The sequence below is a fragment of the Fusarium phalaenopsidis genome (assembly GCF_050370095.1).
Source record: "Fusarium phalaenopsidis strain FUZ10S chromosome Unknown contig_32296, whole genome shotgun sequence".
Taxonomy (NCBI): Eukaryota; Fungi; Ascomycota; class Sordariomycetes; order Hypocreales; family Nectriaceae; genus Fusarium; species Fusarium phalaenopsidis.
The window spans coordinates 78614-100167 of NW_028145408.1; the positions used below are offsets into that span (position 1 = coordinate 78614).

The 21554-nt window shown below is 41.8% G+C and overlaps 2 protein-coding genes across 2 annotated transcripts; both read left to right on the forward strand.

Moving 5' to 3' along the window:
- Positions 1–7732: 7732 nt before the first annotated feature.
- LRP88_05634 (uncharacterized protein) lies at positions 7733–8663 on the forward strand (the record flags this gene model as incomplete). The annotated part of the gene is made up of 2 exons (XM_083242184.1): positions 7733–7808; positions 7861–8663. 2 exons carry the CDS (start codon positions 7733–7735, stop codon positions 8661–8663), a joined length of 879 nt encoding a protein of 292 aa, XP_083101120.1.
- An 8593-nt stretch (positions 8664–17256) lies between these two features.
- On the forward strand, positions 17257–17720 carry LRP88_05635 (uncharacterized protein; the record flags this gene model as incomplete). The annotated part of the gene is made up of 2 exons (XM_083242185.1): positions 17257–17297; positions 17546–17720. The coding sequence occupies 2 exons, from the start codon at positions 17257–17259 to the stop codon at positions 17718–17720; spliced, it is 216 nt and encodes a 71-aa protein (XP_083101121.1).
- Positions 17721–21554: the final 3834 nt, after the last annotated feature.

Consider the following 21554-nt stretch of genomic DNA (forward strand, 5'->3'; position numbering starts at 1 on the left):
ACTAATTAATTACTTATTAATTATAATATATTACTAATTAATATATGCTAGGTTTTAAACTTTATTAAGTAATACCTAGACCTTAAGATATATTTTTTTTATAAATATAATTATTAAAAAGCTAAGTATAAAGATTTAATTATTATTTATAATTAGTTTTAGCTTATAGTAAATATAATTATAAAGTATAATATTTAATTAAATAATATCTATAATATTAATAAGACTAGCTTTCTTATAGGTATAATTATAAGTAAAATAATTATTATAAGTATAGAAATATATAAAAAGCTAAAAGTAATATAACTTAAAAACTAGAAATAAATTATAATTATTTAGGTAATTAATATAAAAGGCTAGCTAATCTTATTATTTATTATTAATATGGGTTAATATTATCTCGCTAATTAATATTAAAAAAATAACCTCCTAGGCAATTAAGCTATTATAATAACCTAAAATAGCTAAATTAATAATAAAACTAGTCTTAAGTAACTTAAGCACTTTAATTAATATATAACTAAGTAATTAATTAATATTTATTATTTCTTAATTCTTAATAATTAATATATATATATAGCAAGCTAAATAATAAGTAAATTAAATACTTTTTTTAACCTTTAAGATAGAAATTATTATAAAAATATAATAAATTATTTAATTAATTAAAATTACTTATTATATTTTTCCCTAGATATCTTAATTACTACCTAATATATTCTTATATTATAACTAGGCTTACTATAAATATTATAATACTAAACCCTCGGTCGCATTAACCTCCCTTAATTACTACTTCTTAATAATTTTACCACTACCTATATATTTATATTTATCTAATTAATTACTTACCTTCCTTCCTCTATTATTATTACCTCTCTTTTCTATAATTAGGTCCTTTTTGCCCTCTAGCGCTAGCTTAGTATTTTATTTACTTATTTAAGTTCTTTAACCCTAGCCTTAAGTAAGATAACCTTATATATAATTATCTTTATTTCCTTAGAAAAAAACTATATAGCTTCTAGAATTAACTCTAGGGAGCTACTTTTATGCCTTATAACTTATCTCTTAAGGTAATCTAACTAAGATTAAGCCTTAAGTATAGTCTTTAAGGTCTTTAAAACCCAAGGGGTTAATAGTTTAGTTACCTCCTTAGCTAGTATTAGAGTTTATAGCTATATATTAAGCTTTAAGATAATACTTTTTAAGTTAAGAGGAATAAATTTAGCTCTTTTAAAAGCTAACTTAATATTTTTTTTATTATAATAACTTAAAATATAATATAAAAGGCTAAAAAAAACTTAGTCTTTAAAATATAAGTTATAAAATATTTAATTAAATATTTTATTTCTTAGTTATAAATATTTTTAAGTATATTAAAGTATTTAATATTAAGGGGCTAAAATATATAAAATAAATAAGATAATATATAAAGCTTAATAATTTTTTTTTTCTTATAATATCTCTTAAATTTAATTAAGTAATAACTTTTATAGCTATTAAGAATTAAAAAATAATAGTAATTATTTAATTACTTAGCTATATATTAGTTAAAGTGCTTAAGCTACTTAAGACTAGTCTTATTATTAATTTAGCTATTTTAAGTTATTATAATAACTTAATTACCTAGGAGGTTATTATCTTAGTACTAATTAATAAGGTAATATTAGCTAGTACTAATAATAAATAACGCAATTGCTTAGCTATTTATATTAATCGCCTAAATAATTATAATTTATTTCTAGTTTTTAAGCTATATTAATTTTAGCTTTTTATACCTATTTATACTTATAATAATTATTTTACTCTAAATTATACCTATTATAAAGCTAGTCTTATTAATATTATAGAAATTATTTAATTAAATATTATACTTCGCGATTATATTTACTATAAGTATAAACTAATTATAAATAATAGCTAGATCTTTATACTTAGCTCTTTAGTAGTTATACTTTTAAAAAAAATATATCTTAAGGTCTAGGTATTACTTAATAAAGTTTAAAGCCTAATACGCGCTAATTAGTAATATATCGCAATTAGTAAGTAATTAATTAGCTATTTCCTTTATATTATAAAGCTAGGGGGGGGAAATCCTTATAAATTTAAGTTAAGAATAAAATAAATAAGGATTTATTCCTTTAGATTAAATAATTAGCATAAATTAAGAATAGTATTAACTCGGGCTTAGATATTATTATATTAGTTAAATAGTATTAAATACTTAACTTAATAGAGCTTTATAGCACCTCTAAGACTTAGTTTTAATATATTTTAATAGGCTTAAAGTATAAGAAGGATTCTAGCCTTTTTATTAGACTATAATATACTAAGTAGTTAAGAATTAATTAATTAAATAGAGATAATATAAGTTAAGGGATTTTTTATTTAGTTTGCTTGCTGTCTAGCTCGCTATATATATATATTATAAAAGTTATTATTTTATTAAATTTAAGAGATATTATAAAGAGAATAAAATTATTAGGCTTTATATATTACCTTATTTTTTTTTATTTACTTTAGCCCCTTAATATTAAATACTTTAATATACTTAAGAGTACTTATAGTTAAGAAATAAAGTATTTAATTAAATATTTTATAACTTATATTTTAAAGACTAGGTTCTTTCTAGCCTTTTATATTATATTTTAAGCTATTATAATAAAATAAAATATTAAAAGAGCTTTTAGAGGAGCTAGGTATAAAAACACCTAGGTTATACTAGCTTTTACTAGTAGGTTAGGAAATTATTAAATAGTTATATAGGCTAGAGGCTATATTAAACTCTTCCTATTAAAGACTTAGTAGAGGCTTTAATAAGTTAAAGTCTAATAATAATATAAAACTTACCCTTTTATCTCTAATATTACTTTAATTATACCAATTAGGCCTATACCTTTATAATTCTTTAACTTCTATCCTTATAAAAGATTAGTGCATTATTAAGATAAATAGGCCTAGTAGAAATACCCCTATTATGCAATAGCTAATAACATATATAATAAGCATGCGACGCATCCAAGTATGCGACGCACTTTTCCCTCCTATACCTAACTTTTCAATTAATCAATTGATTTTTCCACCACTAAATATATTAGACCTAAATACTGAGGCTAAAACCCTTCTTGCCCTTCAAGCCCTTCAAAATGACCCAAAACTAAGCGTCCGACGCGCTGCAAAGATCTATAAGGTCTCCGAGCCAAGGCTACGTCGTCGCAGACAGGGAATCCAATCGCGATGCAATTAGATTCTAAAATCACGCCGACTATCTAATCTAGAGGAACAGATCATAGTTCAGTTTATTCTCGACCTAGATTCGCGAGGATTCCCCCCCCGACTACGTGCTATTGAAGAAATAGCTAACTAATTGCTCGCCGACCGCGACGCATCACCTATCGGCAAGCGCTAGGCTTATAACTTTATTAGGCGATATAAAGAGGTTAAGATGCGTTTTTTTCGTAAATATAACTACTAGAGAGCTAAATATGAAGATCTAATTATTATTTGCGATTAGTTTAGGCTCGTGGAGAGCATAATTACGAAATATAATATCGACCTCGCTAATATCTATAACTTTAATAAGACTAGCTTTATAATAGGTCTAATTATAAGCGGAATAGTCGTTATAGGCATAGATAGGCGTAGAAAGCTAAAATCAGTATAGCCTAGAAACCGGGAATAGATTATAGTGATCTAAGCGATTAATGCGGAAGGCTAGGCAATCCCGCCGTTTATTATCGGTATAGGCTAATATCACCTCACTAACTAGTACCGAGAAAGTAACCTCCCGGGCGATTGGGCTATTGCGACGACCTAAAATAGCTAGACTAATAATAAGATCGGTCTCGAGTGGCTAAAACACTTTAACTGGTATATAAGCAATTAATTAATTAGTTCCTATTATCTTCTAATCCTAGATAGCTATAAAAGTCACCACTCCATTGACTTTAAGAGATATTACGAGGAAAATAAGATCATCACGCTTTATATGCCACCTCATTTGTCTTATCTACTTTAGCCTCTTAATATCAGGTACTTTAACCTGCTTAAGCAGGCTTACGGTCGAGAAATAGAGCATCTAATCAGATGCTCTATAACCCACGTTTCAAAGACTAAGTTCTTTCCGGCCTTCTACGCCGCATATTAGGCCACTATGACGGAAAGAAATATCAAGGCGGCTTTTAGAGGAGCCGGGCTTATTCCTCTTGACCCGGAAAGTGTGGTCTCGAAGCTTGATATGCAGCTACGGACTCCAACGCCTGCCGAGGAGGTAGCTAGCCCTACGACCCCTTGGGCGTCAAAGACTCTAAAGACCGTCCTTAAGGCCTAATCTTAGTCTAAATACCTCGATAGATGAATCAGAAGGCATTAAAGTAGCTCCCTAGAGTCAATTTTAGGAGCTCTTAAGTCGCTTACTAAGGGGACTAAGGCAATAATGCATAAGAATGCCTTATTGAGGTCTAAGAATAAAGACCTTCGAGAGGCAAATGAGATACTAAGCCGGCGCCGGAGGGCAAAAAGGACTAGATTATAGAAAAGAGGGGTAATAATAGTAGAAGAGGGAAGGCAAGTAATTAATTAGATAGATATTAATGCGCAGGTAGTGGCGGAATTATCGAGAAGTGGTAGTTAAGGAAGGTCGGCGCGACCGGGGGTTCGGCATTATAATATCTACGGCAAGCCCGGTTATAATATAAGGACCTATTAGGTAATAATTGAGATATCTGGGGAAGAGTATAGTAAGTAGTTTTAATTAATTAATTAATTTTTTATGTTTTTATCTTAGTTTATAGTAGTAAGGTTTAAGAAAAGTGCGTCGCATACTTAGATGCGTTGCATACTTATTATATATATTAGTTTATAATTAAGATAAATAATTAAATTACTTAGCTTTTTATATTAATTACTTAAATAATTATAACTTATTTTTAGTTTTTAAGCTAAATTAATTTTAGTCTTTTATATTTATTTATACTTATAATAACTATTTTACTTATAATTATACTTATTATAAAGCTAGCTTTATTAAAGTTATAAATATTAATAAAAGTAATATTATATTTTATAATTATATTTATTATAAGTATAAACTAAGTATAAATAATAATAAGGTCTTTATATTTAGCCCTTTAATAGTTATACTTATAAAAGAAATATATCTTAAGCTTTATATATTACTTAATAAAGTTTAAAGCTTAGTTTTTACTAATAAGTAATATATTATAATTAATAAGTAATTAATTAATTATTTCTTTTATATTATATAATTATAAAAAAAACCCTTATAAATTTAAATTAAGGATAAATTAAATAATAATTTATTCCTCTAGATTAAATAACTTATATAATTTAGGGATAATATTATATTAAAATTATATACCTTTTTACTAGCGATCTAGCTTCTTAGGATAGACTTAATAAATTAATACAACGCATTAAACGCATAATTTTAGGTTATTTTAAAGGGCATAAAGTGCAAAAAGAATATTTACCTTATTATTTAATTAGGACATCTTTAGTAGTTAAGAATTAATTAATTAATTAAAAAGAAGAGAGGTTAAGGGATTTTTAGGACACTCGCTTATATAGGATACTCGCTTGTGGAGCATGTTAATTATATAGTAAATATATAATATTCTAAGAAAGAAGATATATACTCTAAACTATAGGGATTACCTACTATTACCTAAGCGAAAGTATAATATAAGGTATAATAAATTCCTCTTATAAAAGAGATAAATACTACTTCTAAAACTCTATAAGACTAAAGAATAATATATAATATAAAGCCCGCGGTTTATTAATAAGTAAGAAGCCTAAGAGATAATACTATTAATATCCTAGGTTCATTCGACGACTAGAGAGCTAATCTAAGATATCTCAATATTTAGTATAAGACGCTTATCTCTACCACTCAGTATCGCGGACCAATCGATCTCTGCGTTTATATTTACATTTCTCTCTTCGTCCTCGTCTTTAACTTTGACTAGATCTAAGACAACAGATGCTTTGCCGATTAAATCTGGTACACCGAGCCCACGCCAGTACTCAGTCATTCTTTGAAGGCCGAACACACTTCGCGCTCGCAGAGCCGTACTCGCCTCACCTCGGCAATCGCACTATCGGCTCTATGTTCTTTCCAGAAAGGCCTTAGCTAGAGCATAATCCGATTCGAAGAGAATATTAGAGTCATCATATGATTCCTCTTCCGACTAGGCACTTAAGGAATCCGACTCCATGTCAGAATCCAGTTCAGAGCCAATATCTGGGTAAAAATCATTACTCAAAGTGACCTCTTCGACGATGGAATCTCTGTCTTGGATTATTCCAATGTTTTGCGACGTGCTCGATACATCGCCAATCATGCGATGGCCCACTGGATCTTCTCTCTCAAATTCTGACTCTGCTCGGTCGTTTGTACGCCCGAGCAAAGACTGCACACCGTCACCGCCATCCGCATTAGATGGCTCGACGACATGGAGTGGAGAGGAAGTTGAGCTGCTGTTCGTCGTACCATGGTCGTTTGTGAAGAGCTCATCGCAACTCAACATGGTCTTCAATGAGGACACTGGCCTTGCTCCTGACGATTCTGATGTCGGCGCGGGCTTATGGCACCCTGCCTGCCCCGAATATGCATCGCATGATGGCTGTGAGCAGGGGGATATCCAGCGGAGAGATGATGTATCAGTAGTGTTGGGGATAATAGACGGTATATGCTGCGAAAGCAATGACTGTTTGGCTGTTGTTCCTGTTTATTGTACGGAGTAGGCGGTAGCAGCAAGAACATCGAGACGGCTCACCGACAGTGAGTCGCTGTGTTCAGAGCTCGAAGCATATGTTGTTTTGGCACTTTGAATGTCGTAAGGTCTAAATCGACCGTTGCGTCGCATGACCAAACTTCGGAGCCGTCTACGGGCGCGTTTTGCTGCGACGTCATGCTGTGCTTTCTCCTCCTTAGAAGCATACTTTCGAGGCCGGCCACGTTTTCCAGGCATTTCAACAGGTGTAGTGCAGTAAGATTACGCTGAGCCCCTGAGATGACCGCGAAATCCAAAAGAAGTAAGCATCATGACCGCTTTATTACAATTGGTCGAGAGTGTTTGGCGCTAGCTCTAAAACGGCTAGTGTTCTGACTGCAAAACTCAATTAGGCAATTTACGCGAGTCCGACAGCCTTGATCCGAAGTCACATCACGGGGTATAGAATTCTCTCCATCAGCTGGTCTGAAGTCCTGTTGACAGCAAATTCAAGCCACTGTTACAGCGGCTTCTTGATGCCGGAGCTGAAGTCAAGACTCAAGATCGCTCCGGTATGTCCCCTCATTTTCTTGCCTTAATTTAAATTCTCTTAGTTGTTCTCTGACCCACATCACTCCTTGTTGCTCTCAAATCACAACATCACTCATGTATGTTATCTCTATAGACAAAAGGGGTAAAATGCTGTGTTGTTCTAAGAGTCTAGACCCTTCTAACTAGAAACAATTTGCTAAGTGGGACCTTACACTTTGCCGTCCACTTAGAACGTCTTTCCCCCTGTATACACGATGAAACTATTGAAGCTAGCGTCGTCTATCTAGAGACTATCGACGGATAATAATTGCGAACCTGGGCTAAAGTTGAGGTAGACTTCGCTAAAGAATATTTTAAGACAGAGTCAGTCCCCGCGCCATAACACAACGCGGTCTGCCTCGCCATGCTGTCTGTCTTTCGTTAATCTTCGTTCAGCCATTACAATGCGTGTCTTGTCTTTTGCCTTGGCCCTTTTCGCAGCCGATATGGTTGTTGAAGCTGGAGTGTGCAAGCCCAAAGGTGAGTAGTTATATGCACGACAACTCTTCAATGCTGATATGGGTCAATCTAGGTATAACTACTTCTCAGTTGGCAACTACTTCAGTTTTGGTGTCGTCTACAGCCACAGTTCCTACTGTAACCTCAGGAGTTTCAGCCACCGAGTCTTTGACCTCCGCAATCGAGACTGTCAGCTCCGAGTCCTCAATCGAAACCTTGACATCGTCTACCACGGTGGAGGGTACTACTTCGGTCGGGCTTGTTTCCTCTGCCACCACTGAGGAGGCTTCAACCACGACCGCCAAGGCTGCATCTACTATAATTACCGAAGAAGCCTCCACCACGACCACCGAGGAAGCCTCCACCACGACCACCGAGGAAGCCTCCACAACAACCACTGAAGCTGCTTCTACTACAACCACCGCAGGCCCATCTTACACACCCGGCTCTATTGTTGGCACCGGACCCGTCGCTGATCTTACCCTCCAAGGTAGCAACAGCGCGCGATTCATCCCGCTATCCTTCGCATCATCTGGCTCAACCTTGATCTTTACTCTCGTCAACAATCAGCTTTCGGCAGGCAATGGCAACTACCTATGCATGACCTATAAAGACACAGATGTTCCTGGGCCCCTTGTTCTCTGTCCGTTTGATAACTTCTCAAGCGCTCCTCTGACCTGCACGCGGTCATCTAGCGGCACCCTTGCTTGCACTGCGAAAAATGGATCTTGCACGTCGAGTGGGACATGCAGGAGACCCAATAACGGCGTACCGTTTTCTCAGTTCTATGTTGATGGTTCTCAAAATGGTTACTTTGCCGCAAGTGGAAACCAGTCGCCTGGCTACACACCTCTTGACTTGATTCTCGCCGCATAAGTATAGGACTAGAGCTGAAGAGATACTGTAATATTCAATACTAAGTTAGAGATCTTATATATAAGCAATCTTCTAACCCAGAGAAATGAAATATTCACACTTTTCTTTTATATATAACGTACATGATAAGCTTATGTCCCAGACAAGTATGTGTCCCAAAAATCCCTCAATCTCTCTCTCTTCCATTTGATCAATTAATTCTCAACCACTAAACATGTCTGAATTCAATAGCGAGGGTAATATACTTCTTGCCCTTCAAGCGCTTCAAAATAACCCAAAATTACGCATCCGACGCGCTGCATCAATCTACAATGTCTGCCCTAAAAAGCTAGGTCGCCGCCAGAAAGGCATGCAATCTCGACGCGATTGGATTCCTAAATCACGTAAACTATCTGATCTAGAGGAACAGATCATTATTCAGTTCATTCTCGACCTAGATTCGCGAGGATTTCCCCCGCGACTGCGTGGTGTTGAAGAAATGGCCAACCGATTGCTCGCCGACCGCGACGCGCTACCCGTCGGCAAGCGCTGGGCTTCCAACTTCATCAAGCGGCACCTAGACCTTAAGACGCGTTTTTTTCGGAAATACGACTACCAGAGAGCCAAGTGCGAAGATCCAGCTATTATCCGTGACTGGTTTATGCTTGTGGCGAACATGATCGCGAAGTATGGCATCCAATTAGAAGATATCTACAACTTTGACGAGACTGGCTTTATGATGGGCATAATTCAAAGCGGAATGGTCGTCACAGGCACAGATAGGCGTGGAAAGCCAAAATTAGTGCAGCCTGGAAACCGGGAATGGATTACAGTTATCTAAGCGATCAATGCAGAAGGCTGGGCGATCCCGCCGTTTATCATCGGTGCGGGCCAATATCACCTCGCTAACTGGTACCGAGAAAGCAACCTCCCGGGCGATTGGGCTATTGCGACGACCCAAAATGGCTGGACCGATAACGAGACTGGTCTAGAGTGGCTAAAGCACTTTGACCGGTGTACAACCAATCGATCAATTGGTTCCTATCGTCTCTTGATCCTCGATGGCCACGAAAGTCATCATTCTATCGATTTTGAGAGATATTGCCAGGATAACAACATCATCACGCTCTGTATGCCGCCTCATTCATCTCATCTACTTCAGCCCCTTGACGTCGGGTGCTTCAGCGTGCTCAAGAGCGCTTACGGTCAAGAAATAGAGCATCTGATCAGATGCTCTATAACCCACGTTTCAAAGACCGAGTTCTTTCCGGCCTTCCACGCCGCATTTCAGGCCACCATGACGGAAAAAAATATCAAGTCAGCCTTCAGAGGAGCTAGGCTTATTCCTCTTGACCCGGAAAGTGTGGTCTCGAAGCTTGATGTGCAGCTACGGACTCCAACGCCTGCCGAGGAGGTGGCTGAACCCTTGACCCCTTGGGTCTCAAAGACCCCAAAGACCGTGCTTAAGGCTCAATCTCAGTCAGAATACCTCGAGACACGAGTTAAAAGGCATAAAAGTAGCTCCCCAGAGTCAATTCTAGAAGCTATACGGTCTTCTTCTAAGGGAACAAAGATAGTTATGCATAAGGTTGCCTTACTCGAGGCCAGGGTCAAAGATCTTGAACAGGCAAATGAGATACTAAGCCGGCGCCGGAGGGCAAAAAGGACTAGACTATAGAAAAGAGGGGTGATGACAGTAGAGGAAGGAAGGCAGGCAATTGATCAAATGGATGTTGATGCGCAGGTAGTGGCCGAATCGTCGCGGAGTGGTGGTCAAGGGAGGTCGGCGCGACCGGGGGTTCGGCGTTGTGGTGTCTGCGGCAAGCCCGGCCATAATGCAAGGACCTGTCAGGTAGTGATTGAGACATCAGGGGAAGAGTATAGCGAGTAGTTTTAATTGATCAAATGGTTTGTGGTGTTTTTATAGCGATTTCTATCTTTAAGGTAGAGATTTTTGGTGCACTCACTTGTCTGGTGCACTCGCTTATCATGTACGTTATAACGATTTTAACTATATAATAAAATTTTAATTTTTCGATTGTAATCGCGGACTCGCTGCTTCCAGTTCTCGGCCCCGCGCCCGATTCGTCATTGTCGCTGCTCGTTTCCTGTTCTTCCTTACAGAGACTAGCCCAAGCTGGATCCTTGCAAGCTGAAAGTCACCGCGCGCTACGGATATTGACGTATCACTCAGCTGTCCCAAACTCAGCGCGGTGGGGACACTCTGCGCCAAGCTTCATTGACGGGGTCATTCGATCACTTACCACTGTTCGCGCTGTAGGATGTAGTCGTGATCGGCCTAATCAGTGCCTGGCGGATACGAAGGTGTCCTTACCCGAACGATGCCCTGCCACGCGGTGGTAACGGCAATAGGGGCTTTACGCCTTCACATCGTGGTGCTAGCGTAGTTCACTCGCAGGACGCTAAATGATCTACACCGGATCGATGCGGGATATCTAGATGTGTTGCTTATTCCAGCTTCCGCGCCACCCCCTTTTGAATCACTGGTGTCAGGGTCCTGTCATAATTGACAGCTGTCAAGTGATGTGCAGCCGTATCCAATTACCTTTAGGCAGCCGAGCTTATTATCTCGCCATCACTCCGCGCTGTCCGAAAAGGCCTTGCCATGAGAAAAGAGATATCACGATCTGCAAAGCTGGAAATGAACATTGTCATCAGTGCCCATGGTTGCCAGCCTGCCTCAGCCCCCCGCCACCTCTTCCATGTTCCCACCCTAGCCGACCAAGCAAGATTGTCGTGGCGATGATCCACGGGTTCCACCGTTTTGGCCGCGTTTCGCCTCCTACTCCCTCCGCCGGATGTAACAACCAGTCTCCGCAACACCCACGCCCCCCAGCCCCATATAGATGGAGGACAATCCGGTGAGGCTGACATACTATTTTCGTTCGATGCAAGCGCATCTCTTCACCCCTTCGCCAATGTCCAGCTGCAGTTGAAACGCCTCATTCTTGAGATTACTGGTGTTAGACGATTGCCCGCACCAATGTTTTTTCCCCCGATGGCCTTGTTTGCGCCATGCCAACACTCAGTTCATCATCTGGGATATCGCATGCACGGATGGACAATCAGGATCAAATGAACGCTTGATTTCTATCTCAAGGAGCGACGAGAGTCGGTTTCTTCTACTTGCATTCATATTGTTGACTGTTCAGATGCTGCCTTCTGTTTAGAGTTTGTTGTGACCGAAATTATTCACGCTAGTCGTGATCCTTACCCTTGACAGTAGATTGATTTTGGTCAAGCTGGCTTAACACAATGACTGGGTGACGAAGCTATGATGGTGCGTGATCCACCCAAGGATCATGGCTAGATCATAGCTACACCCCTTGAACCACCGTGATCCCCTCGAAATCATCTTGATACATATAAAACGCTCATTTGCACATTGCCTAGAGTAAAGCTACTCAGCCATCAATATAACTAAGTTACCCAAGACACCCTCTTGGTATTATTGCACGTGGCATTCAACTCATTGCTCAGATCCACCCCGTACTTCTCTGCCAACATAAACCCCGGCACGGCTCCGGTTTATCCCTTGGGAATCCCAACCGTCACACCGTAGAGGATGCGTAAAGATAGGACATAATGTAAGAATATGTCAGGTAGTTGTTAAAATATCTAAAGAAAAGTGCAGCGATTAGTTTTAATCTATTAAGTGACTTATAATGTTTTTCTGGCGATTCCTATTCTTCAAATCAAGATTTTTGGTGCACTCGCTTGTTCGGTGCACTCGCCTATCATGTACGTTACCTGTGAAATTTTGCTTTGTGTTCAAAGATGATGTGTGCGCCAACCAACAAGTTTGGCAATTCGCCGAGATATCGCATTCAAGCTCTAACTAAGCCCGTACTCCTCAGCCACTACGGAGGTTAGAGCAGTTAAAATACCCATGAGAGGCTAGACCTTTCATGACGATGTGGCTAGGTATGACTCTTCTGCTGCTGCAGAAGTTTAAATAGGCCACTGTATTAATATCGGGTTATGATGTTATATTTTGTTTGAGATCTATTCTTTATTATAGTTGCAGCCCGGCCCTTGATGGGTTAACTGAGCCTGAAGATCGTGAAATTTTGAATTTTCGGGTAGCACGAACCTATGGGAAGTCCAGCCAAGCGTTATCGAGTGCCTACCCAGCCCCACAACCTGGTCAGTTGCTGCGTCAACAAAAGCTACCAGCCACCTTCTCCGGTTCCGCGTCAAGAACTCGCTTTGAGGATGCACAGTCACCACCCGAACAAACACAGTTTCATTACGTTGGTTTAATCAATACGATTCATGGCCCGAGGTCGAAAAAGCCCAAAGTTGACTAACGATGAGTCATCTGATGACATCGATCGCAACAAGGTGGAAACTGACGGATTCGCCACTGTTGATACGCGAATTGATGGAATTGGAGACAGTTCAGGGGATCAAACGTGAGCCCTTCGTCTTTACTCACTTTCTAAAATTACTGACGGTGTCTAGTTTCATCGTCAAAACGATAAGCAATCACAAAGTCGATAAAGCTGTCAGCACCCCGTCAACACAGTACGATGTATCGATGAAATTAACATTGCTCAGGGCAATGCCAGGTTTCTGGTTTAATGGCTAGGTTACGAAAGTAAAAAGGATTGGACATGGGAACCTGAAAGTAACCTAAGGTATGTTGTCGGTCCTAACTCAGCATGTCCCCCTATGGTTGCGGGATTAACGTATCTCTTGAAGTATATCGGGTGACCAGATTCTCAACGAATATTATGCTACGATTGGAGGGAGAGACGTGATATTCAAGAAGCCAGGTAGAATCCCTAGGGCGAAAAGAGCAAGGCAGAGGAGTACCAAAATGATGACACCTAACTATACATCTACGGAGCAGTGGAGTCCCCCTTCGGGCTCATGGGAGGAACATATTAAGAGGATTGATTATTGCGTAGAGGAGGAGGAGAATTAGTTGTCTACTTGGTGTGGAAGAATGGGAAGAAAACCAAGCATGGGACGCAGGTTATCTACGAGAAATGTCCTCAGATGGTATTTCACCTTTCCGCCACGATTATGAGCTTATCGGCTGGTATGCTAACGGGGAACAGATGCTAAAGTATTACGAGGACCACATCAAAATCATAGGCAAGGAGAAGGATGTATCACAAAAGCCTACAAGTTCCATTTAAGGAATTTCGCAGCTTTCTTTTCTGTTTCACTTTTGATGCTCTAGAAAGCTGGTGAGCCATGAGATTGTTAATAGGCGTCTCCCGTTACGGGATATATAATCGAGGGTCGGCAGATATCTGTCATATGTCCCGTGTACCCAGTCCATCAATCGAGTCTAGTGCACTTGCGTTGTGTTCATGTTGTGTGCTTGTGACGGATCTGGTCCCAATCTTAGGATCCCTGATCCACACGTGACGCCCTAAGCAAGTTCGATCAATGGTGAGCCACATCCCGACAGGAAAACGTCAAGACTCGCCATAACTGACCCCAACCCACAGAGCGGTGCCGAGCTCCGCTATAATGGCCGGTTTGTGGAAGAATATCGAACCGATAGCCGGCGATAGGTCAACTGGTGGCCCGAAGACCGCCTGAGGATACTCCAGTGGCTTCCAAGATATTGTCACTCCTAGGCCACCCTCCGGAGCGACAAGCAATCCCTAAGTAGGCTTGCTGTATTGCCTGGCCTCGATCTTTAGCAGCTAAATCACAAATAGCGGGCTATTATGAAGAAGAAGAATCTGAGTTCCGTAGAGAATACCGTCAAGGCTCCAAAGGAGCGGGGTAGAGTCACCAAAAAGTGGGATCCAGGAGCCAAGAGGATTATTATCGACTGACGAGATGAGCTTGTGAAGGAGTACCAGGACGCCCAGTCTTCTCTTAAGACGGCAATCAATGTCCCTAATGAAGACGAGGTCACGCCTAGCAGGACGGAGAAATCAAGCAAGCACCAAGATGTTGCCCTTAGACAGGAGGCCAGGGTTGCGTCTGACGACGAGGATAATTTCGCCCGGCTAGATTGGGAGGGAAACTTGGAGATGTTCAACATTTCAACCCTAATGACCAAGTCAGGTACTTCGCAGGTACGACTCGACGAAACCCCTCTCTCGTCGTGCGTGCCATTCGATGCTGACGACGAGGCATAGCCCGGTCGAGGTCGGGGAGAACCAAGTCAGCTTCAACCAGAGCCAGATCAACGAACCCATCAATCAGACCCTCCACGAGCAGACTGGCCTGCCCCATCACCAGAACCAGGGCGGGCAAGGCCAGAGTGGTTTCGACCAAAGCCGCATCGACAAGGCTCCAGAGTTGAATCTTGGAAGCCAACCCCGCTGGCCTCATAACTGAAATCAATGCCAGTCAGCTCCTCATTTCCCATCTCCGCCATCCTAATCGTTTTCTTCTTAAGTGGCTTCTCCGCCATCATCGTGCTGTTCCCGCCCATCCAACCTCTTCAATCCCAGCCTGGTCAAGATTCTGACAAGGCTCTGCAGCCAAACGACTCCATGGACGTTGACTCACTTATGGCTCAAGGTGAAAATCCTGCCTGACCCTATTCGTCTATGCCCGCTGGCACACAATAGGGTCACAGGTCGCAATGGACGGAACAGGGAACTATGCCAAAGCCCCAAAGCACTACGAGGCTGGCCTCCTCAAGGCCTATCAAGACCTCATCGGCAAGCAACGTGAGGTGGCAAATGCGTCTGTTGAGTAAGAGAAGCAGAAGGACGAGGAGGAGAGACGAGAGGCAGACTTCGAGCTCTAGCGGTGCTCTGACCATGCAGTGAAGAAGTTGCTGGAGGAAGAAAGGGGGTTTAAGGAACGGCTGAAGGCGATGCGCCTTAATTGGTCCCAGGAGATGAAAGAAGAGAAGGAGGCTCAAGCTCAAGTAGCAGCAGCTGGAGCAGGAGCAGCTTCAGTCCTGGCCCTATGATGTGGCAGTCTCTCTGACGGTGCCCTGCTAACTGCAAGGCCTGAGGTCGTTGATTATGGGCTCTTTGAAACAACTGAATGGTGGACGCGTGCCCCGTCTATCTTTGACTCGGAAAGCCCTCAGGCCTAACCACATGCCCCGGAGGCCGATGGCCCTTGGATGATCATCGGACATGGCTCGCAGGCTTCATGTCGACTCCGTCCCGCTTGTATCGAGAGCCAGAGGGGGCCAGATATTTTGCTGATCCCCAGGAAAGAAACAAAAAGGCTCAGCGTCCTGGATTGGACTGACTTGGAGTCAGTTCGAGACTCGGGCGGTGAAGGTGATGACGAGAGCGGGAGAGTCACTCCTCGGGGTTCACAGCCTGCCCCTCCGCACTCGACTCGACCACCCTCTAGTAGCAACAGTCACCCAGTCGACCTTACGACTGTGTCACGGCGACGAGCCCCATCCCGTTCGATTCTAGAAGCGGCGCGTAAAGAGACCTTGTCTCATGGCGAGGATTCATCTTACCCTGCATCATTCCGACGGCAAATGAGACGGCCAGACTGGCCGTCTTTTGATGAGAATGACGGGTCCAATAATGTCCGGGAAAGGCCGGCCATTAGCGATGAGTATCAGTGAACCACCAATGGCCCGGCCACTCCTCCCCTCGCCTCTCCTCCCCTCGAGCACTTCTCAGTCGAGGCCCGCGCTCGGCCGTCTTACATGTTCTCGCCACATGTTGGGCGGTCTGTCGCAATGCTGTTGGAATTCGACCATGGCAATAACTCTAACCGTGCAGCGATGCATCAGCTCATCGACATTGCTTCTCAGAGCATATGGTGGTTCATATGACTAGATGACCTGCAACTCGAGGCGATGGGCGATTTCTTCAGCAGCGACAGGGAGTTGCTCTGAAGCTTTTACCGTAGTTGGGGATGCTGCATTTCCTGGTGTCTCGAGATCTGCCGCCTAGTCTCTAAGGAGTAATAACCGGATGGCGGCCGGCTTTGGGATAACTGGTTTGGACGAAAGAAGTGTTGAGGAGTAGAGGAGAGGAGAGAACAGTTAGCCACTGGGCATTACAAGGCACTATTGTCCCTCGGGTGGCTGGCTCGTCAGTCTCAGCTGTTACTTGTGGCTTCACACGGCTTTGCTGAGTGGCTAAAGGGTTCAAGGGCCCGACGCCATCTGGCCCATGTCCAGTTGATTGGGAATATGATCGACATGGGTTCATGCGCTGGATGGACTGGCGGTCGTGATCGGAAGCTTCCTCCCTGATAGACACTGACAATTAATATTGTACCGAGTAACTTATGGAGCACCGTCCAACATATCCAACCTTCTTGTCCACCACGGTCAAGCAAACTCCTGTAGGTAGCAACGGCAGCACGAACCCAAGATGGCCGTTCTTGACATCTCGCTTGAACTTGCTTGCCTTGTCGGGAATCGCATTCGGCCAGAATGGCCATGTTTGTCACACAGATAGTGACAGACTCGTGTTTCACCGTATGACGACCACAACCTCAGATTTTGATAACACAAGACGACTCTCGCATGTCCCACAAGCGCAGAGCCTTCTCCCGGCCTTGGCTCTTCTTCGACCATGGTCGTGTTCGTGTACCCCTCGCCGAGTTTCTTTGTTCTCTGCCCCCCACCACACCTCAATGCCTCGAGCCTCTATAGGACAGTTGAAGGCCCTGTTCGCTCGCCATGAACGACGTGTTTTCTCTAGCACAACCCCACCCTGGAAGGTACGTGTCCTTGCCCATTGTGTCAAAGTCGGGTCACTCATAGGTTTCAGCTCCTTCACCAGCCTCGCCATAGGCCTTGCACTGAGTCTTATCATCACATTACTGAGACCCTGAGCCTCTGTGTCTTTGTCCGCCGTGGCAATGCCAACCAAAGCGATGTTGGTTCCGTCGCTTCCACGATCGGCGCGTCGCAATCCCTTCAACGACCATGACCCTGGACCTGACAGCACCAGAGATGGCGGCACTAGATTTGACGGGGCCAGAGATGACCGTAACAGCATTTTCGACGGAGATACCCTCCAGGAGGCCCTCCGTACTTCCTTGTCCTTTTATGTCGTCCGCGTCACCGTCGGCCTCACCAACGGCACCTCGGTCACCGGCCAGCCCATCGAGCTGTGCTTCCACCACGATTTTACGGCCTGACCAGCCAGCCCGTCCGCTCTCGCTACACACACTTTGATGAAATCGATATCATTACATATATGGAGCCGTCTATATTAGAGGCGCCGCCGCCGCGGGTGTTATCGTTGAGCACGGCAGGGTTGATATCTTACCCAACGACCCGCGATTTCTTGCGTTGCCAGACGACCAGATACAACGCGAGGTTGGCGAGTGTGCCAGGCCCGAGGGCGAGCGTCGCAGACCTCATAAAGGATTGCCATTGCAGCTCAACCTCGAACGTGACCTGCTTGCCATTATGTCGCTTACGTCGCTAGGAGTCATTTTGGCCTCCATCTCCATGCCAACACCAGTTACGCCACTGACAGCTTCTCCCGGCACTGTTGCCCCTCTGATCGGCCTGCTCAATCATATTCTTCAATTCCTTTCTCCATCCCACCATAGGCAACGACTCGAGACTACCTCCGGGCCAGTCTTGGGTGTTAGATCAATCGTGGGTCATGGCCCAGGAGCTGCAGGCATTTATACTCGAGCCATTGGCGCAGCAAGCAAGAGACTGATTCCAGAGCTCAAATGAAGACGAAGACGGTGAGGTGCGCTTGGTCAGGGCTGAATATTGAGAGAATATAGGCGTGCGACGTAACGACACAAACGAGCTGCGGGATAGAGGGCGCGCACTTCTCTTACGAACTCAGCATCTCTGGGACCAGATCAAACTAGATGTCTCTGGCACATGGCTGATACATTAAAAGGTCAATCTTGACGGGCTGGTTGTCGACTTGAAGCATGCCAAACTAACCACTGAAGACGACATGTTCATCACCCAGAGCAACAACGCCAGGCTCTATATCCCCAGAAGCTCAGTACCGCAAGAGATTCCTTCTGCTATCCGATCTATCCTCGGCCGCTACCGTATCTGGTTTTCCCGAGGCAAGCTGCTTGAGTCAACCTGCCGAGTCTTGAGCCACTGCAGCGAGCCCATGCCTGCATCCGCGCCACCAACTCAAGTTGTGCACCCGGCTTGCTTCTACCATCATGATACTGATAATATGCTGAAGAACATGACGGCCTGACAAGTATCTGTGAGGGGCAGGAACCTCACATGGGACATGTGCAATCCACAGAAAGATAAAGAGGGCCACTTTGCTCCTGACATGCAGATAAGAGCTAGGGTAGAGGGCCGGGGGGATCTCCGAACGCGAAACTTCAACATGTTTCCAACAGCTGCTAGAAACCCAACATTAAGGTAATGGTGATTAGATTTTAATCCATCGCAGGTCATTGAGCGGTTACGCACTGTCCCCATGACCAACAAGCTGTGTTTAAAGCCAGTCTCGGGCTTCATCAGGAAAACACGACTATTATGCCAGTGTTATTCGTCTTTCATGTCCCGTAGCCTAAATACACTCTCCGCGCCTAAAGCAACGCTTTCCTGCCGAATGTCCCACGTCCTTTTCCCGGGAAATATTCATTCATAGGAGGCAAGGAGCCTCGCGAGCCCCACTCCTGCCCTTCGGAAAGTCGATGATAGGGGGGCTCGCAACGGCGCCATCAATTCGGCCACAATCGGCCAGCCGATACCCTATATTACTTGAAACTCTACTCTTTGCAATTATCTACTACAATCGGGAGGGCATGATACAGGTGTGCCATGTTGCTTAGCGGCGCTGTCTTGACAGCCAAAGGACGTCCCTCACACTCCCCAGATTCCTGAACGCTAATTTTCGCGGCTGGAGTATTGTAGAAAAAATCATCATAAGTCCAGGCCTCGGTCCAAATAAACTTGCCCAGAAAGTTTCCCTTTACATGCTGAGCCCATTTGAAATTTCGAGCGGAGAATTCTGTGTTCTCATTGTCCTCCTGCCAATTATCCCAGATCCAGAGCCAGTGGTCCTCGTAATTGTCGTGACAAACCTCGTGGTCGATGAAGTCAAATAGGTTGAATTTCACCTCGATGAATAGCCCGGGCCATTCTTTCTGGAGTTTCCTGAGTGACCTTTTCCAGTGACTGTTGTCGACGATCCAGCAGCCAAACCAGAAAACAAACTTGACTTTGTTGATATTGGGGAGTTTTTTCTTGAGGGAGAGAATTTCATTGACGACCTTCTTGGCCAATCTCTTCCCTCTGTCGTGTTTATACCAAAACGCATATAAATCTTTCAAGTCCCCATACTCTTCAAAGAACTCTTTGCCGTAATGGGAAGTTGTTGATTGAGAAGCTTCGATTATGAGTGTCCTGGTGGATTGTCTCATTCTTTTGGAACATGCGGCAACTCGAGGAGCAAATGGCAAGTCGTGTTTCACATAATCGTACGGCTCCTGGATAGGAATAACCATGGTGTGCTCCCGATACAAGTGAGGCTGCATATCCTCCAAGATCTTCTTATCCAGATAGAAAAGTGGATATTTTTCTGCGGTATACGCTGTCTGCGATGCAATGGCGTTGGTGAAGACGGGCTCGGATGGTTCAAAGGTGTATTCGTAGATCATCTCTCTGATCTCTCTGGGTAGATGACTGAATGTGACTTTGGGTGCCATTTTGACAAGAGACGGAATTGATATCAAGGAGATCTATGCCACTATTCAAATGAAGATTTGGTTGCATAAACCACTGCTGGGGCCGAGTGAGACTTTTATATCACTGTGGGGGTCCGCCACGATGGATGAAATTCACGGCTGACGTGAGATTGTGTAACTATTCTGCCTTGTGAATGGAGACAGTAAACTTAAGGAAACCAATTGAAATTCATTAAAATGGGCAACGAAACCGCTTATTATGGCGGTCTGAAATTAATTATATAATAATTTAAGGAATAACATACATAATAAGCGAGTTAGCCAGGCAAGCGAGTTAGCTATTTTTCTTAACCTTTTAGTTAGAAATTATAATAAAAATATAATAAACTATTTAATTAATTAAAACTACTCGCTATATTCTTCCCTAGATACCTTAATTACTACCTAATATATTCTTATATTATAACTAGGCTTATTATAGATACTATAATACTAAACCCTTAGTTATATTAACCTTTCTTAATTATTACTTCTTAATAATTCTACTATTACTTATATATTAATATTTATTTAATTAATTACTTACCTTCTTTTCTTTATTATTATAACCCCTCTTTTTTATAGCTAGGTTCTTTTTGCCCTTTAGCGCTAACTTAGTATTTTATTTACCTATTTAAGGTCTTTAACCCTAGCCTTTAATAAGGTAACCTTATATATAATTATTTTTATTTCCTTAGAAGAAAACTATATAGCTTCTAGAATTAACTCTAGGGAGCTACTTTTATGCCTTATAATTTATTTCTTAAGGTATTTAAACTAAGATTAAGCCTTAAATATAATTTTTAGGGTTTTTAAAACCTAAGGGGTTAATAGTTTAATTACCTCTTTAGCTAGTATTAAAGTCTATAGCTATATATTAAGCTTTAAGACTATACTTTCTAGGTTAAGAGGAATAAGACTAGCCCCTTTAAAGATTAACTTAATATTTTTTTTTATTATAATAGCTTAAAATATAATATAAAAAGCTAAGAACTTAGTCTTTAAAATATAAGTTATAAAGTATTTAATTAAAAGCTTTATTTCTTAATTATAAGTATTTTTAAGTATATTAAAGTATTTAATATTAAGGGGCTAAAATAAATAAAATAAATAAGGTAATATATAAAGCTTAATAATTTTTTTCTTTTTATAATATTTTTTAAATTTAATTAAGTAATAACTTTTATAGCTATTAAGAATTAAAAGATAATAATAATTATTTAATTACTTAATTATATATTAATTAAAGTATTTAAGCTACTTAAGACTAGTCTTATTATTAGTCTAGCTATTTTAGGTTAT